Source organism: Propithecus coquereli, unplaced genomic scaffold (genome assembly GCF_000956105.1).
Source record: "Propithecus coquereli isolate 6110/MARCELLA unplaced genomic scaffold, Pcoq_1.0 Scaffold388, whole genome shotgun sequence".
NCBI classification, from domain to species: Eukaryota; Metazoa; Chordata; class Mammalia; order Primates; family Indriidae; genus Propithecus; species Propithecus coquereli.
Genome location: NW_012149596.1, coordinates 1,700,513 through 1,710,818, shown reverse-complemented (window position 1 = coordinate 1,710,818; position 10,306 = coordinate 1,700,513). Strand labels below are relative to the sequence as shown.

General features: G+C 50.7%; 1 protein-coding gene across 6 annotated transcripts; it reads right to left on the bottom strand.

Annotated features, from left to right (window-relative positions):
• Window positions 1-511: 511 nt before the first annotated feature.
• FTSJ1 (FtsJ RNA methyltransferase homolog 1 (E. coli)) lies at window positions 512-8,781 on the bottom strand. Of its 6 annotated transcripts, none has more exons than XM_012652389.1 (13): window positions 8,392-8,781; window positions 6,763-6,970; window positions 6,440-6,509; window positions 6,263-6,353; window positions 5,857-5,935; window positions 4,380-4,432; window positions 4,241-4,294; window positions 4,052-4,154; window positions 3,865-3,948; window positions 3,177-3,274; window positions 2,879-3,076; window positions 2,647-2,688; window positions 512-1,133 (listed from the first exon to the last, which is right to left on the bottom strand). In XM_012652389.1, exons 2-12 carry the CDS (start codon window positions 6,881-6,883, stop codon window positions 2,656-2,658), a joined length of 984 nt encoding a protein of 327 aa, XP_012507843.1. In that variant the 5' UTR covers window positions 6,884-6,970; window positions 8,392-8,781; the 3' UTR covers window positions 512-1,133; window positions 2,647-2,655. The 6 variants fall into 6 exon arrangements, with proteins under 6 accessions (XP_012507843.1, XP_012507846.1, XP_012507845.1 ...); XM_012652387.1 differs by having other exon boundaries at window positions 570-1,133; window positions 3,177-3,280; XM_012652388.1 differs by having other exon boundaries at window positions 570-1,133; window positions 3,177-3,280; window positions 8,543-8,781.
• Window positions 8,782-10,306: the final 1,525 nt, after the last annotated feature.

Genomic DNA, 10,306 nt, shown 5'->3' with positions numbered 1-10,306 from the left:
GTTGTAGAAATTCAGGACTGCAGTCAATGCAGACTTGCTGACATTTCTTTTTTCTTTTGAGACAGGGTCTTGCTCTACTGCCCAGGCTAGAGTACAGTGGCATCATCATAGCTCACTGTAGCCTCCAATGGGCTTAAGTGATCCTCCTGCCTCAGCCTCCGGAGTAGCTAGGACTGCAGGTGTACACCACCATGCCTGGCTAATTTTTAATATATATATATTTAGATAGATAGATAGATACACATATATTTAGAGATGGGGTCTTGCTATGCTGCCCAGGCTGGTCTTTAACTCCTGGCCTCAAGTGATCTTTCCACCTCAGCTTCCCAAGGTGTTGGGATTATAGGTGTGAGCCACTATGCCTCGCCCACTGACATTTCTTTAGGAGAGGGATTCTTAACCTAAACAATTTGTTCTGGGGAACACTTTGGCATCTGGTTAGACCTGTGGACCCCTTGTCAGAATATTTTAAAAGCACACGTGCACGCACACACACAAATACACAGGATTGCAATGGAGCCAATTACACTGAAATGCAGTTATCACCATATATTAAACTGAAACGAAACTGAGACGCAGTAATATATGGGCTATTTTATTAGTACACCAAATGATAAGATCTGCTATCATTCCAAGTGGTGATGAATGTGAACAATATTTCAAGATGCCTGCAACAACTGTAATGTCACATAAAAAGTAACAGACCTGTATTGGTGGGAAAATCGCAGGTACTGCTTTTACCATTGCCATCTGTTGCCAGCACTCGCACCTGGGAGTAAGGCTACATTCCCGGTACATTAGTGAAAATAAAGACGTAACATTTTCCTCCATCAAGTTCATGGATACCCCTGACTTCTATCCAGGTAAGAACCTCCGCTTTCAGAGGAAATTCTAGATGTAATCAGGACATCCCTGAGGAGGTTTAGAGAAGAGACCTCACTCAAGAATTCCCATTGCAGCACAGACAGACTTCTGCAGTGTTTCCTTCCTTGTCTTCGTGCTGGTTGTTGCAGATTCCTACTCAGGGCTTGTTCATTCAGGCCCCGTTGATGAGATATTTGAAAACAAGTTCATCAACCCACGTTCCGGTTTTCCTGATAGCAGGCATTTTCTGAGTTTTATTGGCATGCCAGCTAACCAAAAGATCAAAGGAAAAGGAAGTTTTAAACAAAAAACATGTGTTCCAGATTTCTTCTACTATAATCACTGTTCACTAAGCTGCTAACATTTTTGTGACTTTCCCCCCTTTTATCATGAACCATAACACATAGAAAAATGCATAAAACATATATGATGTTCAGCTTAATAACTACAAGGTGTTATCTTGTATAAGTATAGGATGTCCATTCTCATTGCTGTGTAGCTCTCCACTGCCAATATGCCATGATTTAACGGAGGTACTACAAATAGTGCTGCCAGGAACATTCTAGGACTCACCTCTTAGGAGTAGATCTGGCATACATGCAGCTTTAGTAGACAATGCCTGCTAGTTTTTGACAGTGGCCGCACCATTTTATGCTCCTAGCAGCAGGTACAATGGTTCCAATTGTTGCAGGTCCTTCCAAATACTTAGTGTTGTCAATCTTTTCAGTTTTAGCTTGCATTTCCCTGGTGAAAGCAGCTTTTCATGCGCTTATTGGCCATTCTCATGTTTTTTCTTATGATTTATAGGACCTTTTTTTTTTTTTGGAGACATTGAGTCTCACTCTGTTGCCCAGGCTAGAGTGCTGTGGCGTCAGCCTAGCTCACAGCAACCTCAAACTCCTGGGCTCAAGCGATCCTCCTGCCTCAGCCTCCCAAGTAGCTGGGAGTACAGGCACGTGCCACCATGTCTGGCTAATTTTCTCTATATATTTATAGTTGTTTGCCTAATTTCTTTCTATTTTTAGTAGAGAGAGGTCTCACTCTTGCTCAGGCTGGTCTCGAACTCCTGACATCAAGCGATCCTCCCGCCTCGGCCTCCCAGAGTGCTGGGATTATAGGTGTGAGCCACCACGTCCGGCCCTATAGGACCTTTTTTAATATTAAAGATATGACATATAGGGATTGTAAATATCTTTTCCCACTGTGATTTGCTGTTTCAATTTTTTTTAAGGTATCTTTTTAAATGGAAGACTTAAGTCTCAATAACTTACTTGGCCGTTGTCAGAAAGGGCCGTCCTCTAACATCGGTTTTAGCCCATTTGGCTACATTAAACTGGCCCCCTTGCTGTTTCTTCCCGCACCAGGTACGGTTCCACCTTTGGGACTCTGCTGTGTCCCCTATCTAAAATGCTCTCCCCCTGGATAAACACACGGATTCCCACCCTCAGCACCTTCAGGTCTTTGCTCAAACGTTACCTTAGTGAGGCCGTTCGTGACAACCCTTTTAAAAAGCGCAAACTGCCATGCCTAGAATTCCTGGTACTCTTCACCCTGCTTTATTTTTTCTGTTTCATCCCCTGTATCGCTGTGACGTATTTAATAGTGTGCATGTGTAGAGAAACTTCTGCACTCACGGACCTGTCATGAGTCTATGACTTTGTCTCTTTCCCCAAACTGGAAGCTCTGAGAGGGCCGAGACACTTGTCTGTTTGGTCCCTGCTCTAGCTCCAGACCTGAAACAGTGCCTGGCATACAAACCCTCAGACAAAAAGGCAACCTTACCTTAATGGGTTAAGGTGAACAATTCATTTCATTGTCTTCCATCTACCCAAGAAAAAAAAAAGGGGGGATTCAGATATTTTGCTGAACTTTTCCATTCATTATGCTTGGTTTTACCCATTGATTTTTATAGCTATTGGGAGGCAGGGAAGAGAATTTTGGCCCCAGAAACCATGTGATTTGGGAGGCAAACTGGGAAGGGGTCAAATGTGAGCTCAGAGCCATGTTTCCAGACCTCAGGGGCCAGCAGGGTGTGGGGCTGAGGGGTAGCCAGGGGCTGGGGCAAGGTGTCCACTCTGCGGATGGGGCAGTCCTGGGGGTGGATCTCCTTGGCCAGCCTCCCACTCTTCTTCAATGTGCAAGCCTCCTGGTATGGTGGAGAGATGGGGAGCTGTGTGGGCAGGGTATACTTGTACTCTGAGCCATCCTCTAGCTACAGGGACACAAGAGGTGAGAGGTGAGGAGATGGCAAGATCTGGGAACCCAGGACAGCCTCCCCGCACTGTCCACCTAACTGTTGGTCAGGCACTCACATCCACTGGGTAACTTCGGTCCGAATCATAGGAGCTCAGGTCCCCACAGGTCACAAAAGGCACAATGATGCGGGTGGGACCATCTAGCTGGTTGACATCTGAGTCTTAGAAAAAGGGCAAGACAAGACTGAGGACAAGGCTGAGACGCCTGCGGCCAGTCATGACGCAGGCTGCAAGGTGCCAGGTCCTCCCCACAGATCCACCAGCTAGTCTCTCATGCCTCCAACAGAAATCTGTCATTTGGTTCCGATCACCTCCTCAGGGAGGCCCTCCATAATCACCCCTTCTAAAACCCCCTGTTCTGACATTCTAATCCATGTTGCCTCCTTCGAATGTGTCTCCACAAGGGCAGGTTCTTCCCCTCTCCATCAATTCCTACTAGGGGCGAGGCTAAAAACCCTCTCGGGGCAGAGGTTCCACACAGGGTGAAGTTTCCACTGGGGGCATGACTGACAGTCTTCCCAGGGCAGAATTTCCTTAGGCAGGTGGAGCGTCCACTGGGGCAAGGCTTAGCATCCTCCTGGGACAAAACATCCACGAGGAGGTGGATTTCCACCAGAGGGTGGGGTGGAGGATCCTCTTGGGGAAGAATTCCCACCAGGGGCTGAGGCTACCGGCCCTCTCAGGACATAAATTGTATAAGGGGGGCAGAGTTTCCCCAAGGACGGGCCCACGCTCTTGTTCTCACCGTATGAGTGGCCCAGCAGGGGTTTGGTCAGGTCTGCCGTGAAGCCCTCAGGAGGGTCATACCCCCGACAGACAGCAAAGGCCTCTGTGGGAGGAATCTGGAGTGAGCGGTGACTACCACTTCCACCCTCTGCAGGCTGTGTCCCTGAGATCCCCCTCTGCCTGCCTGGCCTCTCCACCCCACTGACCGATGCTGGAGTTCCGGCTGCTCCTGGGCTTGGCGCAGAGCACGCTGGGGAAGAAGACACGCAGCTGGCTGTAGAGGAGCGTCACATCCCGGCCTCGGAATATCTGCAGAGTAGGGAGGTAAAGATCAAGGGGTGAGGGCGGCCCTCAGGGACTTCTCTCTACACGCCACCAGGTCCCCCAAGGCTTACCTTGGCCACAAAGCAGCCCCCTGGCTTCAAGACATGTGTAGCAATGTTCAGAGCCTGTGGGCAGGACGGATGGCTAAGGCTGCGATGGGGACAGCCAGGAGGTGGGCAGGGTAGGTCAGGGGAGGCCAGGGTCACTCACGGCTAGGAGGAGCTGGGCCTGCATATACTCATCGACATCATGGAGGCCAGTTACTGCGTCGAGAGGAACAGCGTTATGGGGTCCCATCTGATTCTATGCATCTTCTTGTACCAGAAGACATGAGAAGCTTACAAACATTTCCCAGGCTCTGTTACTGCTAAGTTTCTGGATGCAAATCATTCTCTGCCATCTGGATGCACATTCTGAGCTCCTAATCCTTAGGAACTTATTTTAATTCTCAAACCACCACAAGCACAAGCATCATTAACATTCCCGCCTCCAGCCCAGACTGCTCCTCTGAACTCCAGGTTCACAGATCACACTCCGTATCTTCAACACATCCAGACCAAACTCCTGACCCTCCTTCCTTCCTGCTCCTCCCACGAGTTTCCCCATCTCATCTGATGCTTCTAGTTGTTCAGGCCCAAAACCTTAGTTACCTTTGACGATGACACCCCATGTCCTCTCCTCATACCCACCTTCAAGCCACTAGGCAAATCTACTTTCGAAAGATGTCCTGACCTGACCCTCTTCTGCTCTCCGCTACTGCCTCCACTGTCATCACTCGTCTGGACCACTGCGGCGGCCTCCTCGTTCCCCGGGGCCCCTGCTTCCGCCCTCGTCCCGCACACGGCTCACAGCAACTCGAGGGGTTCTGTCACAGCCCCAGCTGGGCACAGTCCCCCTGTGTTCACATGGCTTTCTCTGAACTCTCATCTCAGTGAAAAAGCTAACATCCTCACCACGGCCCATGAGGCCCTATAGGACCTGTCCCCTGTCACCTCTCCGACCTCATCTCCTACCACTTTCTCCCTTGCTCTGCTCCAACCACTGATCTCCTCACTGTTCCTCACACATACCCAGCACCCTCCTTCACATGGGCCGGAACTTCGCCTGGATCACTCTTCCTCCACACACACCCATGACTTACGCCCTCGCCTCCTGCAGGTCTCTGCTGTCCAGTCAGTAAGGCCTTCCTCGTCCGCTGTATGTAAAATCCCAACAGGTACCCCCTCTGGCCCTGCTCACTGATTTCCCTCCGGTACCTAGCGCCTTTTAACATGCCACTGGCTCAATCGTCTATTTTCTTTTCCATTTGCCCCCACCAGAACATCAGCTTCGTGAGGTCAGACATTGGCGGAATTTTATTCCCAGATGTTTTCCCAACACAACAGGTGCTCAGTAAATGTGTGTTGAATGGCTGGCTGGAACGATGAATAAACACTACCATGGAAATGGACATTTGCAGAGGGATGAGAGGAGGGAAGGGCGAACAACAGACATAAAACTCAAAGGGTGGGATATGGGGGGAGGAAGACAGAGGTGGGGAGAAGCTGCCAGATGTGGAGAAGGCTGGGAGTAGAGGGAAGAGGAAAGAGCAACTGAAGAGGCAGAAGAAGTCAACCGAGGTGGGAGATACAGAGAAGGACACACACAGGGGTCCGCGCCTGGCCTTCCACCCCCTGCGGCTGTTTACCATCAGGAGCCCCGTCGCACACTACTAGGTCTGCGGGGCAGCCCTCGAAGTGCTGGATGATCTCCTTGGCAGTGGACAGCTATGGAGAGAGGAAGGATGAGTGGCCCCAGGGCCTCCCACTGCTGCCCTCAAACCCCACCTGCCCGTGGCCTTGGCCCGCAGCCCCTGGGTCAGCCAAATTCTCAGACTTTGCCCGACTAAGACCCGGCTCCACCTCCAGGGACCCAGTGCCATCATTTTTTGCTGCCTCTCTGCGATGACGACCTGTTGGCTCCGTTTCTCTGCTGTTACTCTCTGTCTTTCTCGGTCTCTGTTTCTATCACTCTGTCGCTCTTCTACTTTCCATAGCTCCCAGGTGGGGGCCTTCACCCAGGATACACCCCAACTCTCTCAGCCATGCTCTCACCTGGGTGATATCTCCCTGGATCTGTAACACACCTGGTAGTGGAGCCATAGCCTGCAGGTCCACAGCCACCACGTGGCCAGATTCCTGGCCCCTGTGGACAACATGGCCCACGTCAGCCCAATTTCACTCCTGGGCCCCTGCCCTCCTGGACCTCCCATCGGGGACCCCCACACTTACCCAATCTTCTGGCTCAGCACCTGGCTCCAGCTGCCCGGGGCTGCACACAGGTCAACTGCCCGTGTCACACCTGGTCATACACAGCAAAAGTATACTGCTCAGCTGCACCTACTTCTCCAACCTGGGGACCCTGCAACATTCATCCTTCTCCTCTGGGGAGCACCCGCATCTCTCCACTTCCCAGGTGCCCAACTCCTCTCGGGTATTCTGCCCATCTGAGTCAGCCCACCTACCACAGGAAGCTCTTCAGACGCAGTCCACTTGTCTGCCTCCTGTGTCCACCCCCCACCAACTTCCCAGTGACTCATCTGCCATTTAGGGACCTTGGAAGAGCTGGAATTCTTCATCAAGTTGTAGCAGCTTGAAGGCGCTGCGGGCACGCCAGCCATTCTCCTTGGCCAGGCGGTAGTAGACATCCCGCTTGTCCTTCGATGTCCGTCCCATCTCACACACAGTTTGCCCAAGGACCTGCCGACAGTCAGCTGATGCCGCCCAGTATCAGTAACCAGCTGAATGGGCTACCAACTACCTCTGCAGGGTGGAGAGAATCACACAAAGCAAACTGGGCTCATCTGACCCATGTGATGGTTTACTCAGATGAGCCAACTGAAGCCCTGGCACTGACCCCACTGACTTTATAGGGCCCAAAGGACCCCTATCACTGAGCTCTCAGGCTCTATCGCTCATCACACAGACCCCGCTTCCTCTATCACTTACCTCTCAGTTTCCACCAAAGACATCACAAACCCAACACTTATCCCATTGATGACCCATCAGTGACCCTGTGCACTTCCCATCACTGTCAACCACACTCCACACATTAAACCCTGTAACTCCCACTATCAACCCTTCCCTGCCCACCTCATCCCTATTTACATCTCAGTGACGTCTCTCCAGTTGTCCCCATTGCCCCTAGATTCATATAGCCCTATTAGTTCCCAACTAATCCCTTTTCACCCCCATTATCCCAATACTACCTCACTGCACTTCCCACCCCCTTGATCTTTCTCTGTCCACCCCATTCCCCATTAATTCCTCAAATGATCAGGCCCCCAGTAATCCCTTTATTATTATTAATATATCCTTATCAGCCCCTGTTAATGCCTGGAGGATCATGTCCTATTAGCTCCCCATAAACACTCAGTTACTGATTTATCAGCCCCCATTAACTCAGCCCTCCAACTGACCCCTCACAGATCACTCCGCTACCCTGTAACCCCTTCAGTAACACACACTCCTGTTACTCCCTGATGATCACATATCAATTCCCCGTTCTCCCGTCACTGTTCACTGTGCCCTCCACTGATACATCACTGGATGATCACACCCCCAACAGCTTACTAGTACCCTCTCTTTGCTCACTCTGTCCCCATTAATTCCCAGATGGTCATGCCTCCATAGCCCACATTAACCCTTTGACTACAATGCCCATCAGCTTCTCATTATCTCTTCTTTCACCACTACCCCCACTAGTCCCTCCATCGACCTCCATCCTTCTCTATTATTCCCTTGATAGCCTTGCCACTATCCTTTCAATTACCATGCCCCATTATTCTCCATTAACCCACTGAGTGTTATAACTCCATCAATCCCTCGGGCTTCACACCTCCATCCACCTCCCATTATATTCTAGATGCCCACTCTCCCACCCCCTCAGCTAATCAATGAACATATCCCAACAGCCCCACATCAACTAAAACACTCTTATTAGCCCCCACTGATTACCCAGTAACACTCCACTTGACACCTGTTACTCTTCCACGGTCCACCCAACTTCCCATTAACAGCCCTCTGACCACACCCCCATCCCTCCTCATCAATACCTCAAAACCGTGGCTCCATCGGGATCACCAGATCCCTCTCAAGGAGGCTCCGTGGATATCCAGACAGCTGCGACCCCATACCTGCCCACCGAGCCCACCCCGAATACTGGTCCCCTTCTGCTGACAAACCTTGGGTCTGGAGCCCACCCAGTGCCAGCTGCCTGGACTATGAAGCTGCAGCGCCGAGGGCCGACCTCACTCCTTCCCTCGCCGGCGGAACAGTGCAGGCGTGCCTCACGGTCTCAGCCTGTATCCGCGTTCTCCGCGCTCCAGGGCCTACCTCAGCTTTCAGAATGGGGAGAAGCCGGAGGAAGGAGGGTTGTCCGCTAGCAGCCCGAGCCTCGGCCGGAGCGCAAACACATGAGAAGTCGCAGGGCTTCAGTTTGTGTTCGTGGTTGACCCGAATGCCTGTCACGCATGCCTAAGGGTTACTGCTGCACCGCAAGCTTGGCATCCCGGAACCCCGAAGCTCGGGCGAGGCCCAGACCTGATGTCAACGTACAACGTGTGTCCCGTCATTTTGTGTCGACGTATCCGGGTCATGAGACCTGCCGTTCCCAACATGCAACGGGCACGGCCGAAGCGACGAAACTCACGCTCTGCGTGGCTGAAACGTCGCGGCGCACAAGAAGGGCTTCTTTGTTCTTTTGTTTCAAGGCCATGACCGATTTACTCCCCCGCCCCTCCCTTCTCCGACCACGATGGTCGTTGAACCTGTGGACTACATTTCCCAAGATGCCAAAAGCACGAAGGCACCTATTCATTTTACTTGTGCCGTGAAGCGAAATTACCGCTGGTGGCGTAAACGTGAGAGTAAGGCGAGCGCCTCGATCAAGTGCGCGAGCGCGCGGATGCTTCTCTGCGCGACGCCGAATCCCGCTTCCGCTAATGGCTGGCGCTGCCGGAGTTTTACCGTCTCGGAATCTCAGTTTCCCCATCCGGAAAATGGGCATAATCAACAGTGCAGACTTCACAGCATTCTTGGGAGGATTAAATAGGTGTAGCTTAGCACACCATCTGGCTTTTTGTAATTCTGTTTTTTCTTCAAAGATTTTTAATTCCGACCCACACATGTAAAAGACTATACACCGCGACCCTAGTGGACAAACATAAATATAGTAATGGAAACATTTTTCATAGTGTTTACGGTGTGCTAGGCACTAAGTGCTCTCAGTGGTGTGCTGGTAAATGGTTAACAACTGACTTTTTTGGGGGGGGAGGGGAGTCTTGGTTTCTAACATTTCCCCTCCCCCCTCCCCTCTCTTCCCCCCTCCCCTCTCTTCACTCCTCCCCTCTCCTCTCTCCTCCCTTCCCCTCTCCTTTCCCCTCCCCTCTCCTTCCCACCAGGCTAGAGTGCACTGCAGGATCATAGCTCACTGCCGCCTCCAGCTTCTGAGCTCAAATAATCCTCCCTCCTCAGCCTCCCGAGTAGCTGGCGATTTCCACGGTTTACATGCTGTCATCTTTTCAGATTTCGGGTTATCTATATGGAGTCACTGAACAGGGAGTTCAAAAGAGATGCAGTGTACACCATTGTATACTCTTTCAACAATACAGATAAAATAGGAGTAAATGACCTCAAGAACATAGAAAATAGTGAAATGCAGTAAAATAATTAGGAAGTGATGAATTTTGAGTATTTATTACCATTAATGTCTAATTTATTTAATTGTAAGTTTATATCATTTTTAACAACAGCTGTTTAACCACCAGTCCGCAAAATTTTTGGAAGTTGAGCAAGCAGCTCCTTCAAACCTGTACAAGTTGGCTCCAGCACATCTTTTCCTTTGTTCATTCGTAATCCTGACAACATCCATATGAGTCTTAGCTGGGCAAGGTGGTGCATGCCTGTTATCTCAGCTACTCCAGAGGCTGAGGCAGGAGGATCGCTTGAGCCCAAGAGTTCAAACCCAGCCTGGGCAACATGGAGAGATCCATTTCTTAAAAAAATCCATATGAGGTGGTTACTGTAATTATCCCCAGTTTACAGCTGAGGGAATTGAGACAAGGAGGATATATATTATTATATTAAATGTGTAAACAT